General features: G+C 46.3%; 1 protein-coding gene across 3 annotated transcripts in view; it reads left to right on the top strand.

Moving 5' to 3' along the window:
• The window catches only part of MAP1A (microtubule associated protein 1A), a 128,098-nt gene that overhangs the window by 93,032 nt on the left and 7,213 nt on the right, over positions 1-27,853 (top strand). For all 3 annotated transcript variants that reach the window (XM_034783822.1, XM_034783824.1, XM_034783823.1), the window contains 3 exons: positions 14,250-14,332; positions 15,203-15,343; positions 17,154-26,178. In XM_034783822.1, the coding sequence (XP_034639713.1) occupies positions 14,250-14,332; positions 15,203-15,343; positions 17,154-26,178 (9,249 nt within the window). The remainder of the gene's footprint in view (positions 1-14,249; positions 14,333-15,202; positions 15,344-17,153; positions 26,179-27,853) is intronic.

Below are 27,853 nucleotides of genomic sequence, written 5' to 3'. Positions count from 1 at the left end.
CATATTCAGCTTCCTGTCCACTGTAACCCCTAGGTCCTTTTCTGCAGAACTGCTGCCTAGCCACTCGGTCCCTAGTCTGTAGCAGTGCATGGGATTCTTCCATCCTAAGTGCAGGACTCTGCACTTGTCCTTGTTGAACCTCATCAGATTTCTTTTGGCCCAATCCTCTAATTTGTCTAGGTTCCTCTGTATCCTATCCCCACCCTCCAGCATATCTACCACTCCTCCCAATTTAGTGTCATCTGCAAACTTGCTGAGGATGCAATCCATGCCATCCTCCAGATCATTAATGAAGATATTGAACAAAACTGGCCCCAGGACCGACCCTTGGGGCACTCCGCTTGATACTGGATGCCAACGAGACATGGAACCATTGATCACTACCTGTTGAGCCCGATGATCTAGTCAGCTTTCTCTTCACTTTATAGTCCATTCATCCAGCCCATACTTCTTTGACTTGCTGTCAAGAATACTGTGGGAGACCGTATCAAAAGCTTTGCTAAAGTCAAAGAATAACACATCCACTGCTTGCAGCTGTCAAATAACCCCAGTACATTTGGGCCTCATGTGCTGGGGCATAATGTCCTGGGACAAAGGTGATGTGCTGCTTTCTCTGTGGGTCTAACCACCTCAATCCCAGAAGAGCAACAAAACTGAAAGGGAAGATCAAAAGAGTTTCTGATATGTATCATCTGGCCAGACACTGAGAAGAGTGTGAAAAACACATTCAAGTTTAGAGAGGAGGGAAAATCCAAGCAGGAAGAAGAATTATTTGGGGAGGTCCAAGACATGTAAACTCTGGGAATGGGTTGAAATTAATCAAAGGAAACTTTAGGGTTTCCAGAAATACAGCTGACAGTGAAAGGGATCCAGATGGAAGACCATTAAATTTTACATTTCCCTATCTGTAAAAATGAGAGAACCCTTCCTTTCTCTCACCCTTGGTCTGTTTTGTCTATTTAGACTGTGAGCAATTTGGGGCAGGGTGTGCCTGTGTCCGTGTCCCCAGGGAAGAGTATAGAGTCCCATCACTTGAAAAACTGGGACTGAAGCTTGGAGAACAAACTGAAGTGAACAATCATGCCCTGCACCAGTAAGGGTTGAGCTAGATGTATCCTTGTGGTGCTCTTCCACCTCTCTCTCATCCCTCAACCTGTGTGGGCTCTGAGCACCTGAGTTTCTTCAAGAGAAAAGATGGGAGAGGCTGCTGCAAACCTCTCCAAAAGCCACAGAGTGAGAAGTATGTATTGACGAAAGCAACAGGTTCTGAATACTACGCAAAAGAGCAACCACCACACATGTTCCTCTTCACTTTCTGTTCCAAAATTTGTTGTGTTGCTGTGGGGTTGTTAAACAGCTGCTGTGCTCTCCCCAAGAAGTAGCTGCAGTTCAGAGAGCGAGAGTGTGTGTGTGTGCGTGCATGTGTACGCATGCGCGCACACACACCTTGGGATGCTTCCTGATGACTGCTTATATCTGTACCATGCCTTTCACCACAGTGTCAGTGATATATAACATTTATCTCCAATGCTGATGGTGCAGCCAATATGGGCGTTACATTGTCTTGGAATCTGAATTCGTTATGTTGCTGATACCCTTGGGGAGTGTGGGTCACCACCTCCTAGAGTTAAGGGAACTAGAAACCAGGAAACTGGCCTGATTTCCAGTTTGGGAGTGGGGAATAGAGTTCGGGATATGGGCGTGAGCCTTCTCCACACAGACAGATTCCTCGGAGAGGAGATAGAGATGGAGAATGGGATAGCAGCCAATGCTGGGGCTCAAGCCAGCACTGTGCAGACTCCCATTTTTCTTCAAAAGGTCAAATGACAGTCAGATGTTACTGTTTGTTTTCTCTCTGATGTCTGAGCAGTGGCAGAGTTATGCTGCTTGCACAGGGCCAGGCTGCCTCGCACAGACATGCCACTCACCAGCTAGCTGCTGCTGCCAAAAAACAGATAGCACAGTTCTGTTTAAGATGGAATTTGTCTGCCAAGGATCTCGCCTTTCTGGACTCCACTACAACCCCTCAGCAGGCCTGTGGCACAGCCCCTCCTCCCCTCAGACCCACTACAACCAGCCCAGCAGACCTGAGGCACAGCCCCTCATCCCCTCAGACCCACTACAACCCCACAGCTGGCTCAATGCTCAGCCCCTCCCCTCTCAGACCCATTACAACCCCCCCCAGTAGGCCTGCCTGTCTAGGTTCTTGTCACAGGCCTGCTGATGCCCCTCACTTGTGACTTTGAGCACCCCTAATGCCTGGCAGTATGGCTCTGTCATGAGTGCATGTCTGGCCCCCATTACTGCATCATCTGAGCACTCCACAATTGTTAATGTAGTTACCCCTCTGCTGAAGGGCAGGGCTCTTCCCCCATTGTACAGATGGGAACCAACACAGACAAGCTAAGTGACTTGCCCAAGTCACATAGGCAGTCTGTGGCAATTGAACCTGGATCTCCCAAGGCCAGGCTAGTATCTTAGTCACTGGGCCATCCTCCCTCTTAGCTCTAGAAATTCAGAGTCCCACCAAGTTAGGGAGCAACCTCTCTAGCATGGGTGGGGCCCTCTGCCCCAGTGTGGAGCCACCCTTTCCATCAGCACAGGGCCCCCATAATGGGCTAGGGAACAGCTTGTCCTGATGCTAGGTATGCAGCCTCCCCTCTGGCAGTGCTACCCCATCTGTGGCTGACAGCCGATCCTTGGGCTTTCTTTAATGCTCCCAGTAATGAGTCAACCTTGCATGAAGAGAGAAAAAGGTGTGTGTAACATATGGGATAAAAACAGGAACCTTCCTCAATATTTACTCTGTGCAAAACCTTTATCCTAGCCTTTATAATGACTCTCTCCAGGGGCTGCTTCCTTCTCTTTGCATTACAGTGCCAGAGTGGGGATTAATATGTTGTTCTTCCTCTGAACAGACCCGTTTTGGGACTGAAATCTTTTTTTCTCTGGCACTGAGGAACTAGTTGGAGATTTCTCAGCATCCTTATAAAAGAGCCAGTTACCATCTCAGAGGGATGATGTCATTTAAGAATGAAGAGATGGAAGCCTTTCAGCTTGCAAAAGACCATGCTAAATTATGCAAATATATGCACCCAGTTATCACTCATGCAGAGCCGGGGCGGTCTTCAAAGGTGGCCTTTTGTTTATACAGATTCAGAAAGGCCTTGAGTCCTGTAATGTGTGGCTCAGCTCCATGCTGAAGTGGGGAGAAGGCTGAGCAGCTGCAGAGGTTCAGGGCCTCACTGCAGGAAGAGCTTTTTGAGGAGAAACTCTAGGAGAGGAGCAGATGTGGGGAAGGCTATCACAGCGACTCCATCTTGTGAGAGATTGGGGAGTCAGCGGAAGAGTGTATCTGCATTTCCGTGCATCATGTGTCTGGGAGGTCCCCTGGTGTCACATGACCAGCATGTAAATGTTTTGTAATCTCAAGTCAATATGTGACAGAAGTTTGTTTGTTTTTTAAATTTTAAAGAGACAGTATGTCCTAATGAGACCAAATATCTGTAGGGTGACAGCAAGAGGGGTGTGTGTGTGTGTGTGTGTGTGTGCGCGCGCGCGCCGCGGAGGAGAGAAATGGGTTCTGACCGTGCAGGAGGGGAATAGTTCAAATCTAACCATCCATAAAAAATATGTGTACTACATGCTTGTGTACTGCAGACAATCCCAGCATTACTTACATCCCAAACTACTTTGTGCAGCAGGCGTTAAAAATTCAGCTCTGCTGTGTCTTCATGTAAGCTAAGAACTTGCTCAGTGTAGATAGAAGATCAGATGCTTCCAAGGTATAAATACAGTCCTTCTAGCAGCAGAGCTCAAGTGCCATGGGGGGGTGGAGGGGGGCTTGGAATATGGAACTGAACTGGGAACATGAGGGGAGCAAGAAAAATCTCCAGTAAGTAACTAGGAAACCTTAACTGTCCTTTCTTCCTTCAGGGACAAAATAAAATCATACTTATAGCAAGTCTGCCATGTGGTCTCTGGCTTGCCCAGTGCCATGTGAAAAGGTGCTGTGCTGCAGGGAGCCGGTGGCTGACTCAGTAGAAGGCACTCTCCTATTTGAGTCAGCATTGATCCTAATGCACTAGCACAATGCTAGGGGGCACCAGACTATAGTGAGTGGTCTGGGTGACTCACAAGGTGGTCTCTCCCTTCTGATGCAGCACTATTCCCCAGTGTGGTACTAGGGAACCCTGTGCTGCACGGAGTGGGGTGATAACTCAGTAAGGGGTAGAGTGACCAGATAGCAAGTGTGAAAAATCAGGACAGGAGGTGGGGGGTAATAGGAGCCTATATAAGAAAAAGGCCCAAATATCAGGACTGTCCCTATAAAATCGGGACATCTGGTCACCCTAGTAAGGGGTGCTTTCCCCTCAGTCAGTGCTGACCCCAGTGACCCAGCCTGGTGCCAGGGGTACCTGGCCAGCTGCAGGAAAGGATATGGATATGTCAGTACGGGCACACTTTCCATGGAGTCGCTGCTGTCTCCAGTGCAGTGCTGGGGAAGTTTGTGGCACCAGGAACAGTGTGGGTCACTTAGTAGAGGTGAGTTCACCTCTGAGTCAGTATTCACCCCTGATCCCCAGTCTGGTGCTGGGAGATGGTGTGCTGCTGGAAGTTGTTGGGTTTTAGCTAAATCAAAGCTGAGGTCCTCATCATTTGTGGTCATTAAAGATCCAGTGTCACTTTTGTGAGAGTCAGGATATTGAGGTCATGGTATGGCAGTAACTGCAGCAAATTTTCCCCTGTAGTGGCAGCTGGAGAAGTTCATCTTCACTTTACCGTCTATACACTGTTTTGTAGTGCCAGTGGCTGCTGAATTCAACCCAGGAGGCTGCTGCACTATAGGGGAAAGGATCCCTTTACAGATAATATGTAAAACTTCTTGAGACCCTTCAGGATTGAAGCTACAACTAGAATTACCTTCTGGTACAATCACTGAAAGTGGGGCGACTCAGCACATAATTCATGGAAAGAAACTGCCCTTCTCTGGTGCTGCTCCTCCAACAAGACTAAATCAGAAGAATTGTGTACCTGTATACATAAACCTTCATCGGCACATATTATATATAGCCCTTTATATAGGGTGGGAGGCAAAGTATTGTCATGAATCAAAAACTATCTAAGAGCTAGGAAGGAGAATAGAAATAAATGGTCAAATTTCATCATGGCAAAAGATGACCAGTGGGGACTTCAAGATTCAACATTAGGTACAGTGTTGTTTAATCTATTAATGCTCTGGCAAAGGGCATGCACAGTGAGCTATCAAAATTTACAGGTGACACAATGTTATTTAGATCCAGAGAAGGGTGTTAGGAACTTCAGAGAGACCTAGCCAAGTTGGGGGAATGGGCAGTATAGTGACAGATGAAGTTAAACATCAATAAATGTGAAGTAATTCACATTGGGAGGGTGGGGGACATGAACTTCTAACGCACCTTACAGAGTTTTATATTAACTGCATCAGTTCAAGAGAGGGACCTGGGCATCACTGTAGACAGCTCTATGAAGACCTGCTAAGTGTGCAGCTGCAGTCAGAAGAGCAAACAAGATGTTAGGCTGCATAAGAAACAAGATGGAGAATAATGCAGAGACTCTTATAATGCCCTTATGTACCTTTATGGACTGGCCTCACCTGGATACTGAGTTCAGTTCTGGTAACACAATCTCAAAAAGGATGTAACAGAATTTGAGGAGGTTCGGAAAAGGGCTACAAGAATGATAACGGGCCTGGAGAAACTCTTATGAAGAGCGGTTAAAATTATTGTGATTTGTTTACTTTGTCAAGGACACCAATAAAAGGGACATGATAAAAAATCTAAAATAAAGAATGGTTTAGAGAACGGAGATCAGGAGCTTCTCATCTCCTGATCTCATAACACAAGAACAAGGGGAAACTCATTGACATTGAAATGTGGGGAATTTAAAACCACTAAAAGGAAATGCTATTTCATACAATGTGTAATTAGACATTGGACCTCACTGCCACATGATATTGTTGAGGACAAAAATTTAGCAAGAGTCGAGGAGGGGATGGATTAGGCAGTGTAGCCTATGGAATAGAGTGCTGGACTGGGATTTAGGAGACCTGCAGTCTATTCCTAACTCTCCCACTGGCCTGTTGGGTGATGGACAAATCACTTCAGCTCTCCGAGTCTGACTTTTCCCATCTGTGAAATGGGGACAGTGATATTGATCTGCTTTGTAAAACGCTTTGAGATCTATTGATGGAAAGTGCTATATAAGAGCTAGGTGATATTATTATTTCTATTAATAACAAGACCGTCCAGAGTTGTCATAATTAATGCGAAGAACGAGAGTATTGAGAAGGAGACAAACCTCCTGTTTCAGGACTAAAGTCAATCTCCACTATTAGGGGTTAGAATGAGACCTTCAGAAAGTAGACTGTCCCACATCTGCTATTGTGGGTTCTTGCACCTTGCTTTAGGCACCTGGTGGTGCTGGCTGATGCCCGAGATAGGATATTGGACTTGGTGGACCAAAGGTCTAACCCAGTGTGGTAATTCCTATGTATGACTGCACAGATCCTGTGATGATTATGGTAATACAGAACATACATGGAAGGTGCAAAGTTAAGATTACGACTCATATGCAATTGGAATTTTAACCTTAATGTTTCATAATATGCAGGGGAGAGGTTTGTATCTAATCTATAGTGTTTGTGAGTATCCTTTGACAGGGCCTAAAGAGCCCAAAGCCATGATGGTGATGCTACTCTAATAATCGGTTCATTAATAATATTCTCCAGGTGACTGAGGTTGTAGCTCTCACCAGACTGAGACTGTTGTTCTGTGTACTGTAAACTCTTGACAGTGGGAGCCAGGCAGAGTAAGGGCCAAGTGCGATCACAGTGGGATCTTCCAGGCGTATCTCTCCCCTTCACCAGAGCACTCCTGTGGGACAAAGTACTGTGGGATTCATTCCATTAGCATAAATGACTCTTTTTGTAACCTCAGTTACTCGATTCTCTATTTCTGATTTAAATAATTTTCGACAGTAATAGTAAAGAACCCACCCCCCACCTGTGCATTTGAACCCTTTGCCTGTGCAGAAGAGGCCTGTGGAACTGGCTTCTTCTGAACAGACTCTACAGAGGGAGCTCTCTGTAGTGGGCCCTTCAGGTATGAGACCGACACACTCATATTCAAAGAGTCTTTGGGGTAACCTATATTTCCCTGAGCTGCCTTGGCCTTGGACCCACCAGGGATGTAGATCTCAGGAAAGATCAAGAGGGAAAGGCTATGGATCCCAGTAGGTAGTGTCAGTCTACAGCTTCTGAGGCTCATTTTCTACACTGGCTGCTCAATATGGGTATTAATTTTCTAGGCCAGGCTCCCCCCTTTGGATATTGCTCTCCTTGGTGTTTTGATCCATCACCTCCTGGGCTCTGGGCCTTCAGAGAACAGGCAGACTGACTTTCTTCACCAGTCAGCATCTCACTTGGATATTTTGTTAGGATCTGCAGCTTCTGAGAGGGCCAACATGGGACGATGACATACTCTTCTGTGGCCTTTATTTGCAGAATTCCTAATTACAGGCAGCTGTGGGTTTCTGCTCTGCTTGGACGACAGCAAACTCCTGGTCACAGTGTAACCTCAAAGGTGAGAAGTCAGAGTTTCTTGACACTGTTAGGGATGCAAGGTGGGTGAGGTAATAGATTTTATTGGGCCTACTTCTGTTGGTCAGAGAGACAAGCTTTCAAGCCACAGCGAGGTCTTCCTCAGGATCTGAAACACACAGGTTTCTTCTCTTGGTCCTATGATGTCACAGTTTTGCTGGAGGATCTAGACCCAATTTTAATTTTAGTTTTGTGTTATGTACATTTTTTCTTTTAGAACCGTTGTTTCTGAAGTTGACTGAGGTTTGCCCTTCGGTTTGAGATAGTGCTGAAACTGACCTGGTTCTATTCCTCTCCAGGAATCCTTCTCATGACAGATTGGTATGGGATGAGGTCCAATCTCTTTTGGAAATGGAGACTATATAATTGGTGCTGGTGCTAGAAGCCTACTGCCTCTCAGAGCAGTGTAGTCCACACTTCAAGTCTCACTATTGGGCCAGGATTATTACCTTTCAGGATGTATACTTCCGTATCAGCATGAGGCAGAAGCACAGGCAGAGCAGAGAGGACTCTCGGTCAGTGCAGAGTAATATGCGTAAGGCTAGCGGCAGCCACAGGTGTATTTGCTGAACAGCTGTCTGTAGCAGATACCAACCTTCATCATCAGGGCCTGCAGATGTCATTGTATTTGGCGACTGGCTTCTAACATCCTGAATGTATCAGGACATGATTCATGTTCTAAAGATCATTTGTTCTCTGTTCAGCACACTTAGGTTAGAGTGAACGTAGGAAAATTGATCTTAGTGCCTATAAAAGGGCCCCCTTCTCTGAGGCCCCACTCCTGCTCGCTCTCCCCCACCCTCCCTTTCACTGGGCTGGGGCAGGGGGTTGGGGTGTGTGTGGGGGGTGTGAGGGCTCTGGTTGGGGGTGCGGGCTTTGGGGTGGGGCCAGGGATGAGCGGTTTAGAGTGCAGGAGAAGGCTCCAGGCTGGGGCAGGGGGGTGGGGTACAGTGTCCCGGAAGCGCTTACCGCAGCTCCCAGGAAGCGGCTGCCAGATCCCTGCAGCCCCTAGACGCATGGGCGGCCAGGGAGGCTCCATGTGCTGCCCTCGCCCCTGCAGATCCCATTGGTTGCAGTTCCTGGCCAATAGGCGCTGTGGAGCTGGCCCTACGGGTGGGGGCAGCACACGAAGCCTCCATGGCTGCTTATGCCTCTAGGGGCTGCAGGGACCTGGCGGCCGCTTCCAGAAGCCACGTGGAGCTAGGGCTGGCAGGGAGCCTGCCTTAGCCCTGGGCCCCCGCTGTGCTGCCGACCAGTCTTTTAATGAAAACCGGATGCCTGGCAACCCTACCCTTGGAAGAAGTGGTTTCAAATTCTAAGAGATAGTCTCTAAGACCATGTCTCAAGGTAGAGGCTCATCTTGTATTGCACAGGGAGCTTGCACTACTTGTGAACTGATTGGGACTGAGGGCTGTCTGGGTTGGTTTATACTCTTCTTCCGCTGATCCGAAGGAAGGCAGTGGAAGTTCTCATAGGACAACATTCTGTGATGATGATTTATCTGAAAAGAATGGGAGATCGTAGTCTCTCTGTCAACAAGCAACATATCTCTGGGGCTAGTGCATCCATAACAGGGTAATGCTTTCAACTTGCATTTTGGCTGGAAGGAAGAACACCCCAGCAGATATGAAGCACAAGATGCAATCAACATGAGTGGGCTACAAGAACCCTGTAATGAATTTTATTTTATTGGGTCAAATGGAGTGACTTGGATCTCTTTGCTCTGAGTCAGAATACATGTCTCATGTTGTACTCTAGGTTCCCAGTTTGATGTTAAGTGAGTATATTGCACCGGGGATATGAATAAGAACATAAGAACGGCCATACTAGGTTAGACCAAAGGTCCATCTAGCCCCGTATCCTGTCTTCCGACAGTGGCCAGTGCCAGGTGCCCCAGAGTGAATGAACAGAACAGGTGATCATCTAGTGATCCATCCCCTGTCGCCCATTCCCAGCTTCTGGCAAACAGAGGCTAGGGACACCATCCCTGCCCATCCTGGCTAATAGCCATTGATGGTCCTATCCTCCATGAACGTATTTAGTTCTTTTTTGAATACTGTCTGTCATTCCCCACATCTCTCTTTCTTATTGCTAGTTCTCCAGAACTTTTGGCAGGAACTCAGCAGAGTGATTCTGGCTGCTCCAGTTGCTGACCAGGTGCAATTCTATTAGCCCCAGTTACACTTGGTGCTTCTCCTGAGCATGGATCTCTTGCCTCTACACTCAGATCAGAAAACTATTCATCTGAGAGCATGGTTACAGGGCTGTTAAAAGAGGATCCTTGTATTTCTCTGGGAAAGGCTCTTCTGTACTTGTAGAATCATGTCTGTGAAATAGAAATGATGTAAGCATTCAAGAGCCTCTAGAGACGATTCCAGTCTCTTGTGCCTTTACCAGTCATTTTAGAATTTTCTTTCTCCTAGATGGATTGGAATTTCTCCTGTCTGCCATCTTTGCTTCCATATGCCTGTGCAGAGGGTCTGTCTCTTGTCATCCTTTCCAAGACAGTATATAGCTTTCTTTGATAGGATAACGAGTCTTGTGGATAAGGGAGAAGCTGTGCATGTGGATATGGTATACCTAGACTTTAGTAAGGCATTTGATACGGTCTCGCATGATATTCTTATCGATAAACTAGGCAAATACAATTTAGATGGGGCTACTATAAGGTGGGTGTATAACTGGCTGGATAACCGTACTCAGAGAGTTGTTATTAATGGTTCCCAATCCTGCTGGAAAGGCATAACGAGTGGGGTCCTGCAGGGGTCTGTTTTGGGACCGGCTCTGTTCAATATCTTCATTAACGACTTAGATATTGGCATAGAAAGTACGCTTATTAAGTTTGCGGATGATACCAAACTGGAAGGGACTGGAACTGCTTTGGAGGACAGGGTCATAATTCAAAATGATCTGGACAAATTGGAGAAATGGTCTGAGTTAAACAGAATGAAGTTTAACAAAGACAAATGCAAAGTGCTCCACTTAGGAAGAAAAAATCAGTTTCACACATACAGAATGGGAAGAGACTGTCTAGGAAGGAGTACGGCAGAAAGGGATCTAGGGGTTATAGTGGACCACAAGCTAAATATGAGTCAACAGTGTGATGCTGTTGCAAAAAAAGCAAACATGATTCTGGGATGTATTAACAGGTGTGTTGTGAGCAAGACACGAGAAGTCATTCTTCCGCTCTACCCTGCTCTGGTTAGGCCTCAGCTGGAGAATTGTGTCCAGTTCTGGGCACCGCATTTCAAGAAAGATGTGGAGAAATTGGAAAGGGTCCAGAGAAGAGCAACAAGAATGATTAAAGGTCTTGAGAACATGACCTATGAAGGAAGGCTGAAAGAATTGGGTTTGTTTAGTTTGGAAAAGAGAAGACTGAGAAGGGACATGATAGCAGTTTTCAGGTATATAAAAGGGTGTCATAAGGAGGAGGGAGAAAACTTGTTCACCTTAGCCTCTAAGGATAGAACAAGAAGCAATGGGCTTAAACTGCAGCAAGGGAGGTCTAGGTTGGACATTAGGAAAAAGTTCCTAACTGTCAGGGTGGTTAAACACTGGAATCAATTGCCTAGGGAGGTTGTGGCATCTCCATCTCTGGAGATATTTAAGAGTAGGTTAGATAAATGTCTATCAGGGATGGTCTAGACAGTATTTGGTCCTGCCATGCGGGCAGGGGACTGGACTCGATGACCTCTCGAGGTCCCTTCCAGTCCTAGAATCTATGAATCTATATTAAAGGGCCAGTGAATGTGTTTATTCAACATCATGACCCATGAATCTATGAGATGGAAATCTTGGTTCCCTCAATGCTTATCCTGTCTTTTGAGTCAATCTGCTGTTGAGGCCAAGAACTTAACAGGACTCCAAGAAGGGTCGGTCAGTTAGATGAATAACAAGGAGAATCAGAGCTATAACAGTAATGATTTTAAAAAAGCTTTGGAAGGGCTGTAACTGCTGCTGCTCCTGGGCCACAAGCGGACCTAACTGATAGCAGTAGGAGTAAAGTGTCCCTGGGGCAGACTATCCCAGAACTGCCTGCTGCAGGATTTCTTCCTCTGAAGCAGCTGATCTTGGCTAAAGTCAGCAACAGGACATGTGGCTAGATGGTCCACTGGTTTGATGCAATCGGAGAACTGTGTTCTTTGGATAATGGTCCCTATGCGTATTCGCATGCGCCCCAGGGGCCTGAGTCCAGAAGATTTTTGCTAGCAGTGTCCACTGGTCCATACCTGTGTCCCACTTCTCATCATGTTCCAAACTGAGAGTATAAGGGGCAGCATGTACCGACTGCCTCTCCGGTTCCTTTCTGCCAACCATGGTCTGAGACAGCAGTTCTTCAGTGTCTGTAGTGTTTGCTAGCTTCCGCTGCGTCAAACTGTAAATAGCTCTTAGATAATAGTTTTAGATAGTTTTTAGCAGTTGGGGCCAAGATCCCAGGATTCAAGAGCTGAATTTCCTGGGGTCTTCTCAGTCAACGACGACCATGTCAAATTCCTCTGCTGCTTCAGGGAAGCTCACAGCCCATCAAAGTGCAGCATTTGCTGTTCTTTCCCAAGCCAAACCTGTCAAGCCTGTGAGTACAGGCTTCAGAAATTCTTAATAGCTTATGTTATGAGGCCCCAGTCTGATCCTGGTCCATCAGACCCCCTCGCCCCCCAGTACATTCTGCATAGAAACTGAGTAGCTCCCCTCCAAGCACAGTGATCTCTGGCTCCTGGGCTGATAGGAGTAGAACTAAGAACTTCTTCAAAAAAGAGGAAAGAGATGGATAGGAAACACTCTCCCAACAAGTGAGTGAAATCCCCCTCCATGTCCTCATCCAAGAAGAAGACCTCTTTGCCGACACCTTCCAAGTCAGGTGAGACATCGCATGTCAGGAGCTCACAAAGAACGTGGTACTAATCTCCTGGCTCTGAAGAGCAACAGCATCCCAAAACCAGTGTTATCTGCAGGAGCGGGACTGTCCCAAATACAGTGAGAGAGAAATGAAAGTGGACAGTTCCCACACTGATGGCACCATCACACCATGGTAAGGAGTTGTTGGTATCAAAGACCATTGTCATTGGTGCTGCCAAAAAAAAAAAAAAAAAAAAGAGTTCTTGCCCTCCCCTTGCGTCTGGGGATAGATACACTGCTTCTGAGGGCACTGCTAGCTTCTCAGGCCTGGAATCCCTGATTCTCTTATGGGAGATCTCCACACCAGCCGTCCAGCGCATGGGGGGAAGGGAGAGTCACTCACGAGATCCTGGGTACCAACAGCACTCCCCACGGAGTCGGAAGTTTCTCTTTGTGGTGGCCATCACTTCAGCCAGAAGAGTAGGTGAGTTTGGAGGCTCCTATGACTAATCTACTTTACATGATCTTTTGTAGGGATTCCTAGTGATTATTCCTGAAATTCACCCTCACAGTGACCTTGGAATGCCATTTAAATTAGACTATTTGCTTACTTGTCTTCTTCACAAAGCTGCATGCCTCTGCTGAGGATAGCAAGCTGTTCTCTCTAGATGTGCAAGGATTGGCATTCTACCTGCAAAAGACCCTTTCAGAAATAGCCTAGATTATTTGTGTCCTTCGCAGAATGTCAGAGGGGGTGCCTGCTCTCCTTCCCCTTTGCTGGCTCTCCAAGGGTTATTAGCAGTCTAAAGGTACTAGAGGAGTGTATGGTCCATGCTGGCCCTTATGCCCTGGGTTTGGAGCACAAGGAGGAATGGGGTGCAAGTACAGACCAATGGAACTGCTAACAAGAATCTTCAAATCTTAGGTGCATGGAGCACATGGGCACCAGCAGTGAAATAGAGCTAGAGTCTACATATCTCAAAGAACTCCAGATAACACCTAATTTAACCTTGGTAAATCACACTGAGTTACAGCGGATGAGGGAAATTAATCCTGCCTGCTAACTTCAGCATGTGCTCTGCCCCACTCTGGAACAAATTGGCTAGGGAGGTTGTGGGTTCTCTGTCATTGTCTAACCTGCTCTTAAAAATCTTCAAACACCTGTCAGAGATGGGCTAGATAATACTTAGTCCTGCCTCAGTGTGGTGGGTCAGGACTAGCTGCTCTATCAAGCTCCCTTCTCGTCTTACATTCTATGATTCTAAGTCAGACTGTGAGTCAGAAAACTTCCTGAGAATGACAAAAAATTCTCCTCAAGGACTGCATTGTCCCCAGTGAAGGGCAAGCACAGTTGAGTCAGCTCCCATTAGTTAGCTCTCAGAGCCCCATAGCAACCACAACTTGGCTACCTTCCCAAGCTACATCTCCCTGGCAACTGCACTGAAACTAGATAACAACATGAGTGGGCAGGTGAGGCCCCAGTGCCGGCTGGCATTTTATGAGCATAGGGGAGAGCCCACACAGGCTACAGTGTTGGACTCTGGGGTGGCAACCTGTGCTGGGCCAGACCAAGGCTGGTTTGTTTTTGTGTGGAAAGGGCATGACCCTGGCCTGTTAGAAGCTGAGAGTTAAACTACACCCTTGAACATGACATGAGGCCTTGGAACCAAGGGGAAGGGGAAAGTCTGCAGCAAAGTGACGCACTAGGGGCGGAGCTGTTGGCAAAACCCCATCAGGCTTTTTCCTCCCTTCTATTCCCCTTGTCTCTTCCTAGGCCAAAGGACCCTTCATCACCGGAGTGAGACTCTGGAGACAGTGATCCTGGTAAATCCCAATGTGGACAGCATCGTTTCTGAGGTAAGGACCAAGAACGGCCTCTTGCAATGGGACGACACCGGCATTTTCTCCACATCAGCTGTTCTGCCTATGCTGACCCAAGCGCAGCCAAAGCATTAGCTCATTAATGGAGCATTTCCCACCCTTCGTGAGCAGTTTTCCCAGACTTGGTGTGCAGCCAGCAGAATTATTTCCAGGCTGTGTGCCCGGTGTGCTTACCCAGCAGGAAGATCCATGCTGCACCCATTGCCATATGTTCCAGGTTATTTCTAGATAAAGGAGCACATGCCAGTGCCATGCCACACCTTAACCCTGTGGAAGAATGCTAATTCCTGGGAACTGCCTAATTTCTAGAGCCTTTTTGAAGCTCTTCTACCAGGAAGGAGGGAGGGCTTCAGCCAGTGAGAGACGGTGGAGCTGGATGGGATTCCTGAATGGAGCAAGCTTTGTCAACACCCTGCTGCCGGAAACTTCTCCTTATCCCTGGCATCTGTTGATTCTTGTCCCAAAGAGAGGCTGAGGATTGGGAGCAAGGGTATGCAGCTGCTTTGGAGGTGGGGTTTGCAAAAGGGCTTCAGGAACATGTGTACTTAACTCCCTTGTGCTTTTTTGAAAAGCCCAGCCTGGCTTGGAGCTGGGTGAGGCAGGCAGCAGAGGCATCGTTGAGTGCTTCTGTCTCTGCGAGCAACCAGCCTTTATGTAGAAAAGCCCTGCTTTGACCAGCTGCTTGGGCCTGAACTCTTAGCATGACTTAGCCATATTACTGCTCTAGACCAGAGACTAGACTCTCTGGATTCTGTCACTGGTTGAGACTGTGGAACTGATGAGAAACCCAGAGAACCATAGAACTCCAAACCTGAGCATTGACAACTTTCTGTCTTACGGTAACAGGTCCGATCGCTGGTATGTGATTCATCTGCCCACAAACTATTGCTCCTGTGTGGTCAGAGCTCAGACCAAGAAGGAGACCTGATCCTGCAAACTGGGACCTTCACTTATCAGAAATTTGCTGAGATAATTGCAGATCCAGAGGTGAGTATGAATAATAATTCAGGGATTCACCTCCAGCTGGCAGAGACCAGGGGGCCTGGGCTCCATTTCCAGCGCACAGGTGCCCTGGCATGCTGGTCAGAAGCCTGGCTCTCGATTCTCCTAGTTCTTGAACTAAATTACTATAGGGTGTTGGGCAAGTCACTGGTCAAAATTTTCCAAAGTGACTAGTGATTTGGGGGTGCTTTAATTTTTGTGTGCCCAGTTTATGACACCTTAAGGTTGCCTGATTTCCAGAAGTCAGGTGATCTGACTTTTCTGAAAATCAGGTCCCTTTAAGGTATCGCAGCTTGGGCACTCAAATATTGAAGCCACCACAATCATGTGCCACCTTGGAAAATGTGGCCCGCTTCCTTAGTTTTACTGTTTATCCAGTGAATGTAATATATATATATATATATATATATATATATATATATACACACACATACACACACACACACACACACACACACACACTCTACAGTTTGGGAGAGTTAATTAGTGTGTGTATAAAGCTTTGAGATCTTTGGATAATTAGAAATGCAATGTAGTATTTATTTAGCTGTATTCTAGTTCCTCTCTAAAAAATTCTCATTGCCACTCAGATACACTATTTTGTGTCTTTGATGGTTTCAAGCCCTACTCCAGATGTCTCTGGTCTGGTTGCAATATTCACTAAGCACTAGGGCCCACATTTTCAAAATTGTATGCACACGATTTGAATGTGCATTTGTGGTAGTGAGACATTCAGCTAACTGGCTAGGATGGTAGGTTGACCGCCTGGACACAATCGCTGTAATTGCATGTATAGGCCTGGAAATCTGGATTTCAGAGTTTATTTTTCTCAATCTATTCTCTTGATTTTCTCAACTTGACTATTTGCTTCCATTCCTTCATGGGGCCAGATTGTCAAGACATCAGCTAAGTAAGGGCTCTTTCAGCAAAAGCACCCCATGCAAAATATTATCACTAACTTTCATAAAATGTAAGCCGTTTAATTTTTAATATGACTTTAGTCAATATATTTGCATATCTGCATAGTTCTAAGGACTCCTGAAACAGATATTAACTCTCATCTCTATATTTTTAATCAGATGATAGATCCCCACACTTGCCAAATCAGCAATGGGGTCCCAGCCTTTTAAAATCTGGGTCAGGAGAGACAATGAATCTGAGTAGAAAAGAAAATCCCAGAGTCAAGGAACAAAAGTTTCAATAACTAGGAAACTGGGAAATTACTCAAAGAAGAAGATGGGATAATGGCCAGCCAGTGAGAGTTGATAGGAAACCACGAGAGTGTGCTTTGGAAAGAGTGGGGCTGAGGGAGAGGATTCCCAGACCAATAGGAAACAATTGCTTTTACACACCCCATGATTAGGGGCAGATTGTGCCCTTGTTGGCAGGGGGGAGAGGACAAGGAGGCCCCTCCCTTTGTGTCTCTGCTCTGCATGAGAGCCAGTCAGACTTGCAGTCCTGGCATTAAGGAAGCAAAAGAGCTCATCCTGGCTAGCCCCCCCCCCCCCCCCAGTAGCATTAGGCTTTGAAAGAGAGAGAGCAAGGCCCAGGCTCTGGCCCATACCTCACATTGGCCAAAGTTGGCCCAACAGCTGCATTCGCAGGGGCCTGCTAGAGGCATTGTGCCTGTCTGAAGGAGTGATGCAGCTCGGCATTGCCCTCTGTCATGGCCTCTTTTGTAATATGTCAGTGGAGTCCTTAATGGTCTCACATTAATCGTTGCTTTAAAAAAAATTAAATGCTGCAATGTCTCACTACTGTGTCTGACTGTGATTGTCCTTGTCTGTCTCAATAGGTTGCCCAGCTTCTCAGCAACACTGATCCAGATAACAAGGCCTCCCTCACTGTTTCCTGTTTGGGAGAGGGAGACTGGAGCAACCTTGGACATCCCCAGTTCCAGCAGCTTATTAATCTGAAACTGAACCCTGACCCAGTTCTGCCTGAGATGGATGGGGTCTCTGAGTTTGCAGAGTACGTCTCTGAGACTGTGGATGTGCCAACTCCATTTGATCTTCTGGAACCTCCCACTTCTGGAGGCTTTCTGAAACTGTCTAAGCCCTGCTGCTACATATTCCCCGGTGGGAGAGGGGACTCTGCTCTGTTTGCTGTCAATGGATTTAACATCCTAGTGGATGGTGGCTCTGAGAGGAAATCCTGCTTTTGGAAGCTGGTCAGGCATCTGGACAGAATTGACTCCATTCTCCTGACGCACATTGGGGCAGACAACCTGCCTGGCATTAATGGGCTTCTGCAGAGGAAGATTGCTGAGCAGGATGAGGAGCAGTCTCAGGGCTCCACCAACTACAGTGACTGGATGAAGAACCTCATCTCTCCAGAACTTGGGGTTGTTTTTTTTAATGTTCCTGAAAAGCTTAAGATGCCTGAATCATCCATGAAAGTCAAGAGAAGCATTGAAGAGGCTTGCCTGACATTGCAGTACCTGAATAAACTCGGCATTAAATCAGAGCCCCTCTACAGGGTGGTGAGCAACACCATCGAGCCCATTACTCTGTTCCACAAGATGGGGGTTGGTAAGTTGGACATGTACATTCTGAATCCTGTCAAGGACAGTAAGGAGATGCAGTTTCTAATGCAGAAATGGGCTGGGAATAGCAAAGCAAAGACAGGCATCATTCTAGCAAATGGGAAAGAAGGTGAGATTTCTGTCCCCTATCTGACCTCCATCACAGCCCTGGTGGTTTGGCTGCCAGCAAGCCCAACAGAAAAAATAGTAAGAGTTTTGTTTCCTGGAAATGCTCCACAAAATAAAATATTGGAAGGTCTTGAGAAGCTCAAGCATCTGGATTTTCTGAGGTACCCAGTAGCTACTCAGAAGGATATGTCTTCTGGCCTACCTCCACCTTCTCTGAAGCCGACCAAGATTAAACAGCGAACTGACAGCAAAGAGAGTCTGAAATCTTCCCCCAAGCCAGTTGCAACAAAGCAGGCTAGAAAAGAAGAGGCAAGTGAGGATGGGGCTAAGGAGATAAAACCAGAGATAGTAAAGGAGGCCAGAACTGAGAAAAAAGTGAAAGAACATACTGAGAAAATTCCTGAGAAACCTGCTAAACCTGAAAAGATAAAGACAGAATCAAGTGATGCCCTCAAAGCTGAGAAAAGGAAACTAACCAAAGACAAGATTGGCAAGAAGCACCTCAAAGAGAAAGTGTCTAAACTGGATGAGAAGAAGGACAAAGAAAAGAAAGAGATTAAGAAAGAGAGAAAGGACTTTAAAAAAGATGATGGAAAGAAAGAAGAAAAAAAAGATTCAAAGAAAGAAGCCAAACCAGACTTGAAAAGAATTTCTAAACCAGATTTAAAACCGTTTACCCCAGAAGTGAGGAAAACATTATACAAGGCAAAAGTTCCAGGTAGAATCAAAACTGAGAAAACCCGAGTCAAAGCTGAAAAGGAAGCACCTTTGGAACAGAAGATGTCACCAGTGCAGAAGAGACCTGTACAGCAAGAGCCAGGAATGGCTGACATGGCTAAGCAGAGATTAGTCCTGTCTTCACCAGAGGACCTGACCAAGGACTTCGAGGAGTTGAATCATGAAGAGAAGGTGGAGCTGCAGGTGGCTCAGGAAATGACTGATATTGAAGCAAGTGATGCAGTCATGAGAGGACCTGAAACTGAAGGAAAGAGGGTCCCTGTGAGGACTGCTCAGGGTCACCTTGGTGAAGCTCTAATTTTGGAAGAGAACATCGTGATGAAGGTGACTCCTCTAGATTCCCCAGATGAGAGAATCATCACTATTGATAGGGAAGGAGAGTTGCCATGTGAGGAAAAGCCAGTCCATCAGCTGGAGGTGAGAGCAGGACAGGCTGAAACATTTGAGGATGAAGGAGCAGCCCTGGAGGAACCTCTTGAGATGGGAGAGTTTGCAGAAAAAGCTGAAAGAAAGGAGGAAGCCAAGCTACTACCAGAGGTTCACAAAGATGAGAGAGGGCAGGTACCAACACACACAGAAGCAGCAGCAAGAGAAGCTCAGACCCCAGAACTCAAAGAGAAGGAAGAAGAGCAGAAAATATCTTTGGACAGAAAGCAGAGGGAAGGAGAAATGAAGACTTGTGAAAAGTACATTGAGGGGATAGATACAGGTGAGGAAAGTGAGAAGGAAAAGAGAGAGAATGTGATAGAAAAGGCAGAACTGGAAGAAACAGAAGAACAATACACAGAGGAAAAGGACATGAAGACTAAAGAGTTCTATCAGCTACACCAGGATGAGGAGAAGGGCACAAAATTCACTGCTAAAGAAAAGAAAAGAGAGTTCAGTGAGGAAATCGGTGAGAAAAGTAAGTTACTTGAAAAGGAGGTAACTAAGGAGGAGTCCTATCTGAGAAGTGCACTTGTGCCCCCAGGCGCCACAGCAGAACACATTTCATACATCCAGGATGAAACCATCCCTGGCTACTCAGAGACCGAACAGACCATTTCTGATGAGGAAATACATGACGAACAGGAAGAGAGGATCCCACACTTGAAGTATGATGTTAGTGCATATGATATTTCTGTGCCTGATCACCCAGGCTCTTTTGAAGCAGTACATGGTATCCAAGCCACCTCCACTACTGATATTGCTGCCAAGGGCTACATCAGCCAAGAATCTGAAATCCTTGTGTATCCTACAAGCATTGTAGCAGCCCCACTGGCTGAAGAGGAGCATGTGTCCTCTGCCACGTCTGTTACAGAATGTGACAAGCTTTCCTCTTTTGCCACTTCAGTAGCAGAAGATCAGTCTGTTGCATCCATAACAGCTCCACAAACAGAAGAGACTGGCAAAAGCTCGTTACTTCTGGACACAGTAAACAGCATACCCTCCTCTCGGACTGAAGCCACCCAAGGCCTAGACTATGTGCCCTCTGCTGGCACAATCTCTCCAACATCCTCCTTAGAGGAGGACAAATGCTTTAAATCTCCACCTTCTGAAGACTTCCAGGCGTTAGCAGAAGGAGAGAGAAAATTCAAAGCTCATAAGAAGGGCCTGCAAGAAGAGGCGGAAGAGGAGGAAGAAGAGGAAGAAGATGAGACTCCAAATATTGAGATGCCTGAGAAACTCAGAGGGCATTATGGTGCCCAGCTGTTTACTCAACAAGGGCACCTGGCTGATGTTTTAATTGAATCCCGCACAGAAGCGTCCATGTTGCTATTATCCACAGAGGAAACACAGCTTTCCCAGGTAGACTCCAGTTCTGGAGAAGCTGAGGAACGATGCATAAGTCCTGATGATAGCACAGTCAAGATGGCATCTCCAACACAATCTGGCCCCACTAGTGCTGGACACACACCTTTCCATCAGTCCCCTGTGGAAGAAAAACTGGAAACTGTAGAAGCGGAGTTATTTGAAAATGCTTCTGTAAAGAAAGGCAAAGGACAAACTTCTGGTGTAGAAAAAGGAGCAGAGAGCGAATTTGAACCACTTAAAAAAGCTGAGGCACCTGTGGCTAACGATATCCCTGAAAAAGAATTGCCTTCTGTTATACAGGAGAAGCCTGGCTTAGCTAGCAAAGTGCTACTGCCTATGGAGTCCATGTTTCCCAGAAATGAAAAGCAGGAACTGCCCATTGGAAAGGAACAGCTGCTACACATTTCTTATCACAAACAGGAAACCATTGAAATTAGTGAAAAGGATGATTCCAAACTGTACATTCCCAGCACTGACATTATTTCAAAGCCAGAAAAGGAGGCGGAGCTTAAAGAAACTGAAGTGACGCAAGACGTTTCACTAGAATTTGCAAAATACACAGCTAAAGAGCCAGTTTCTACCAAAGAAATATCTCCCAAAAATGCTGAGGTTCCACAACAAAGCCAACTTGAAAGTGATAAATCTTCACAAATTTCCATTAAAGAAATATCTCCAGATGATTCCAAATCACTTTCTTTTGGAGAAGAAAGTCTTTGTAAAGAACAATCTTCAGATATTTCCATTAGAGAAGCTTCTCCAGAAGAAGAGAAACCACTATATTTCACAGGCCAGACCTTAGAAAAAGAAAAATCTACTCACATTTTCATTAAAGACATTTCTCCAGAAGACACCAAATCAATTTCTTTCACTGAAGAGAGTCCTGGTAAGGAAACATCTCCAGACATTATCATTAAAGGAACTTCTCCAGAAGACACCAAGTCTCTTACTTTTACAGAAAAGAGCCCTGATAAAGAAACATTTCTAGCCACATCCACTAATGAATTCTCCCCAGAAGCGGTCATACCCCTGCATTTCATGCAGCAGAGCCCAGCTACAAGTGAAAAATCAATGGAAACTCCTGCCAAAGATATTAAAGAAAAACCAAAATTCCCTCTTTGCCCAGAACACAGCCCAACTAAAGATATGCTACCCACAGACATTTCTTCTGCGGAAATATCTCCAGAAGATACCAGATTGTTTTCTTTAACCGAAATGAGCCTGGCCAGGGAAAAAGCTTTAGAAATGTGCTTTCAAGAAACTTTTCCAGATGTGAAGTTCTTACACTTCACAGAATCCAGACGAATTCAGGATAAAGAGTCCTCAGACTTTTGCTCTGAAGATGTCAAATCTTGTGATTTCATGGAAGAGACACAAACTAAAGAAGAAAAATCTCCAGAAATGGAAGATATTTATATGAAAAATCTAAATTATGAGAAGAAAGTGTGGTTTCCAGAGGAGATGGAAGAGAGAAGAAGTAAGGAAAGCCAACAGAAGTATGATAAGGAAAGAGAGAGCACTTTTTTGGATGAGGTTCAGGAATATGAAAAAAAATCTTCTCTTACCGTAACAGAAGAGGAAAAGATTATACATTCTATGGCATATGAAGGTTATGCCTCGGAAACAGTAGAGAAGAAAACTTCAGACTCTGAATATGGATATTTCCAGGAAGAAAATGCCCCCAGGCAGGCAGGCTATCTGCCTAAGAAGGAAGATTATCTTTGTCATGGTGAAGACAAGCCTGTACCTCAAGAAACAGAAGCTGGACATTTCAAAGTAGATTCCGCAGAAGCACAAGAATTTGCACTGCGGGAGGACAAAGGACTTTCACTGGAAGCAAATAAAATGGAAATAGCCCCTACTGAGATCACCTCTTCTGAAAAATCAGAAGTCGTTAGAGCAACCCCATCTTCTCAGCATGTCTGTATAGAAGAAAAACAGGTCAAACCATCAAGTGCAGCAAAAGGAAGGGAAGAATCGTTGTTCCCATCTAAACAAGATTACTCCTACTTGGATCATGAGGAGAAAGCAGTCCTGGATCTATATGCTAAATCATTAGACCGAGCACTGACAGTATCTCCTCTGCCTGCATCATCTAGTGCTCTAGAAAAGGAGGTGGACACAAGTACACGAGAACTAGAAAAACATTTCATGACAGACCAAAGCAAACCAGTTTTGCAGGCTGAAGTTCTGCAGGGGGCCACAGTGGAGCTATCAGATGCTGATGCTTTGAACCAAGAAACATCAGACTCTAAATACATGCTAGACATAGAGCAGAATGCTGAAAGCAAATCCACGGAGGCTCACGATGATCCTAGAGGAAGCAAAGAGCAGAGTGCATCAGCATTTGCTCTTCTGTACTCTACAAGCCCAGCAGAATATGAATATGTAGCAGCTTCCCAAAAAGACAGTGATGCAGCGTCAGAGGACAGCATGCACTCTTTTTCAGGACCATATCATCCCAAAAGCAGCAGTGACATCATAGGCCATTCTGAGGACATGGGTTCTTTCAGCCAAGTGGAATATCATTCAGAGTCTTGCACTCGGACCTCTTCCAGTCCTTCTGAGACAGAGGTCTGTGCATCCACAGGAGATGACCATGCTAACCAGCTAGAGCAGGAAGAAAGGGAACCAACTCCCTACCCTGATGAGAGGACTTTCCAGTATGCTGACATCTATGAACAGGTAGTTGTGTCTGGAGTTGGGCTTCCAAGCCTTATCCTGAAGGATGTGGACAACCTAGGTCACCCTGATAAGGAAAAGCTGGAGTCTACATTTGTGGCCTCTAGGACAGAGAAAGTATCTGTGTCTCAGAAACAGCTACTTTATCACATCTCTGCAAAAGAAGAAGAGTCCTGTCTCTACACCTCTGCTGAAAAGGAGCTGTCATCCCCAACTTCCCCCAAAGATAAAGTGGATTCTTCCTTTGCGTACACAGACATCCATGAAAGATATTCACCCCTGGCAGAGTCAGATAACCATGGGATGCCCAGTGACTTGAGATTCAAGGAAATGCAGGAAGGACAGAATGGGCTGAGCTCATCAACTGCCACACCAAAAGAACCATACTTGACCCTGCCTCCTTCCTCTCCTGGAAGCAGTGGGTGCACTCCTCCTACACACACCATAGATGCATTTTATCAAGAAAAAAGAGCTCCTTACATTGAAGCTGCTCATCCAGATGAAAACATAATTTCTATCAGCCAGGAGCAGAGGTCTCTGTCACCAATAGAGCCTCAGCCCAAAGACTTATACTACGAGAAAGCAGGACGAGCAGAAGAGAGCACCAGTGACTCAGAGTTAGAAAAAGGTGCAAAGGAGAAATCTGAAAAGGAGTCCAAATTGCCCAGCCCTCCCCAAGCACCAGAAAAAGTCAGTGAGGAGGAAGTGTATGCAGACATTTCAGTAATGGAGATGGCCCAGGTATCAGAGCTGCTTCACCAGGACAAGCACCAAGAGTCTCATTTGTCAACATCAATTGCCTCCTCCCCTTGTGATCCAATGCAGAAAGAGGAACTTGGAGTTGAGAAAACTGAAACAGCAACAGTTATAGAGGCAGGTACTGCTGGCTACAGTACCCTGACAGATACATGCAGAGATGTTTGGGCATCAGAAATGTCCTATTCAAGCCAAATTTCTTTGCAACAGGGAAAAGATGCTGAAAAGTCCCCAAAGGAAGCACCCTTTCTAGTAACAGATTATCACCGTGCAGAGATTGCTTCGGAGGGCTATGACAAAGACAAAGATATTTGCTTAAAGTCTACTGCTAAGTTTGTGAAAGAGGAACATCAAAAGGGTCTGGCACTGCAAAGTAAAGAAATAGATTTCTCTTCATCTGGGTTTGAATTTTCCTCTCTAGAAAAACATGAGCCATCCATTGTGTTTAGACATGAGATATCCTCATCAGGCCACTTAGGGGACAAATCTCTTACTTTAAAATTTCCTGATGCTTTGCCCTCAGACCAGGGGAAGAAAGATGAGTACCTGGAGGTTTCTAAAAAAGATACCAGTGTAGATTCATCTTCCCTTAGCTTTTCACCACTGAGCCCATATAAAGAAGACAAGTTGTTCTCTGGGGCTGTGGAAAGAGAAGTTGCATCCCAACAGCGGGCAAAAGATGACTGTCCCAGACTCTCTGAGGATGCCTCACCTGAAGCCACTACCCCTGTGAGACACACGACAGCAGAAAGCTTCTACTCCCACATGCTTTCTACATACGCAGGAGCAGAGCCAGACACCAGGAGCCTGTGGGATGTGTCTCCATTGATTCCAGCTGATTCTGTCAAAACATATCCAGCTGAAACTGAAGGGTTTGTGTCTGCTGAGAACCGTGGTTCTGCATTCACATGTGCTGTGGATAACACGCTGCCATGCAGAACTGAGTGCCGAAGTACACTGATGTCACCACTGTCCACAGAAAAACAAAAGCAAAGTTGTGCAGCCAGCCCAGAACACCACTCATCTGTCACTGAAATGCTTATGGCAGTAACCTCACTTCCTGATGTATTGACATCATTTCCTCCTCATCAGCAAGAAGCAGCAGCCACAGCCAATGGCCCAACAGAAGTGAGCACAAGTCCGCAAGCTTTCCAAAGTGTGCAGAGTGCAGCAGAGGTGAAAGATGAGAAAGCATTTCCTGATTCTGAGTGGACTGTGTCACCATCCTTGGGGGAAGAGGATATGGCTAGGCAGAGCCGGCCTTCTTCACTGATGTCCCCTGAGCATACCTTCCAACCCTTTTTTCCAGAGGCACAAAGGGGAGGAAGAACTGAGGACCACGGAGATGCTTCCCATGAGGGAGAGCCGTGTTTAGCAGCCAGCTCTGACAATAGGCAGAAGTTCTCTTCCTGTGAATATAAACAGAGGAAGGGTGAGCTGTCTCCATCATTCATCAACCCAAGTCCTCATGACCTCTCTGAAGACAGTGACCTCTCACAGGATGAAGGTCATCCTTCAGTGAAGGGGAGGCCACACCACACTACTGGTCCACACCACACTACTGGTAGCCATGTACAAGCCACGATGGTAGAGGAAACCCCTCCCACATCAGTGAGTGACTCTGGAACCTCCCAGTCCGACTCTGATGTCCCTCCAGAGACAGAGGAATGTCCATCCATCACAGCCGATGCTGTCATGGACTCAGATGAAGATGCAGATTTCCTCCCAGTAGACAAAGCTGTGGGTACTTCGCATCATGGCAGCACAAGGTCTAGCCATGATCCGCAACCTGTTCCAATGATAGATCCCCATCCTCATCCCCCTCATCCAGATGTCTGCATGGTAGACCCTGAAATGCTAGTAAATGAGGAAAATGTGAGCAGAACTGACAAAATATCCAAAAAGGATCTGAAAGAAAAGAGCAAAGGAGTGAGGAAGCCTTTGAGTAAACCCAAATCAACATCGCCTGCCCGGAAACTAGATGTCAAAGGGAAGCGGTCTCCCACGCCTGTGAAACAGCCATTAGACAGGTCTCCAAAATCTACCACTGCAAAAAAAGAGCGAGATGGAGGAGAGAAGCAGTCAAAACCACGTACCCAATTAGTGCAGCCCTCTCACATAGAAGAGAAGGATGAGTTATCCCGGAGCAGTCACAGCAACCCAGGCAAGACTCTTGTTAATGGCATCAAAACAAACCCTGGTAAGAAATCCCTCCCCAAAGGAGAATTCTCTTTTGCTTAAACAATAAGCAAAGCACTAACTAAAATGTACGCATTTGCTGCACCATTCACGGCACTGAGTGGCAGTTAATGGGCACTTCCTAACAAGTCAGAGTGAGTTTGCAAGTGCTGAGGGATTGTGATAGGCAATGATTTAAAAAAAAAATGCAGGGAAAATCAGTAGCAATGAAGTCAAACATCTGGTAATTTAAACCCTTTATGTTTAGATTCTGTTATACACACAGGGAGTATGTTCCCCACAGGGTGATCAGTAGTTGGAATTCTCTGGTCTCAGAGGGACTAGCAGAACCCACCTTACTACAATATTAACAGTGGGATAAGACACCTAACTATTGTGGCTGTTACTACATTCTCCAGGGTTGAACTGATCATGACACTAGGAGTTCATTTGGGTGCAAAGATGTTGCCTTCCCTCTATAACTATGAACAGAGACTAGATAGGAGTATCCGCCACAATTCCTGAAATTACAGGGGGGAGCTGAGTAGTATAGGACCTTGGTCATCCTGGCGTCTCCTCCCGCAGTGGAAGATGTCAGACTGACTGACAGTCTTGGAGACTGAAATCCTCTCTGTATCCCCGGAAGAGGTGCAGTGTAGAGGCAAGCTTCCCCCACACACTACTCCCTGCCACTGTGTCTCAGTCCTGCTCGGAGGAGCCAGTTTAAGCAATTGCGAGGGAAATTTAGTCTCCATGGTCCACGCAGCCCTTGGGCACTCTGATAAGAGTGCCATCATGGAGGCCAACTGTTATTAGTTGTATTAGGGTAGTGCCCAGGAGCCCCTGTCATGGACCAGGATCCCAGCATGCTAGTTGCTGTACAAACACAGAACATGTAGATGGTCCCTGCCCCAAAGCGCTTACAATTTAAGTATAAAACAAGCAACATCCGCTGGATATGAACAGATGGGGGGAGGGGTCCAAGGAAACAAACATTATTGGTCACCATGATGGACAGTGGTCTCAGTACACCAGCGGCCAAACCACGGTCAAGATTTTTGTAGAAATCCTGGCACAGGAGAGTTTTGAGGGGGCATTTGAAGGTAGCTCATGGGGCAATTTTATGGCTGTTTATGGCTAGTGCCTCCCAAGCATGAGGGACAGCAAGGGAGGAAGCATAAAGATGTTTGCAAATTTAACGAGTGGGTGATGGCGGCTGGCATCCTGGACCCATTGGAGGCAGGAGTCAACATCTTGCTAGTGAATAAGCACTGCTAGGTAGGGCAGGGCTACGCCATAAAGGGCCTTAGCTTATGTTTGACGCAATAGAGACGGGAGCCAACGGAAGGAATCCAAAGAGAGGGGTGATGCGGGAAACGTGACAGACTAAGGAAGAGGGCTCTGCAGTGGCAGGCTGAATGGCTGTGAGTGGGACAAGAGTTATTTAATCATCGCCAGCGAGAGGGAGGCACAGTAATCGTGACAGAAGATAAGCATCTGGACGACAGTTGTTAGCTGTGTGACTAGATAAGGCTGTAGCTCAGTGATGTTATAGAGAAAGAATCCGCAAAATTGAGACCTAGCCTGAATGTGAGGTCCTGGAGCGATGACATCCAAACATGATGCCCAGGTTATGAACCTGCGTGACAGGCAGGATCGTGGTGGTGTCCTCAGTGATCGAGACAGGAGGTAGCAGG

This window comes from Trachemys scripta, chromosome 10, assembly GCF_013100865.1.
Source record: "Trachemys scripta elegans isolate TJP31775 chromosome 10, CAS_Tse_1.0, whole genome shotgun sequence".
Classification (NCBI taxonomy): Eukaryota; Metazoa; Chordata; order Testudines; family Emydidae; genus Trachemys; species Trachemys scripta.
Note: the sequence above shows the minus strand (reverse complement) of the source record. Positions and strands in the feature narration are given on the sequence as shown.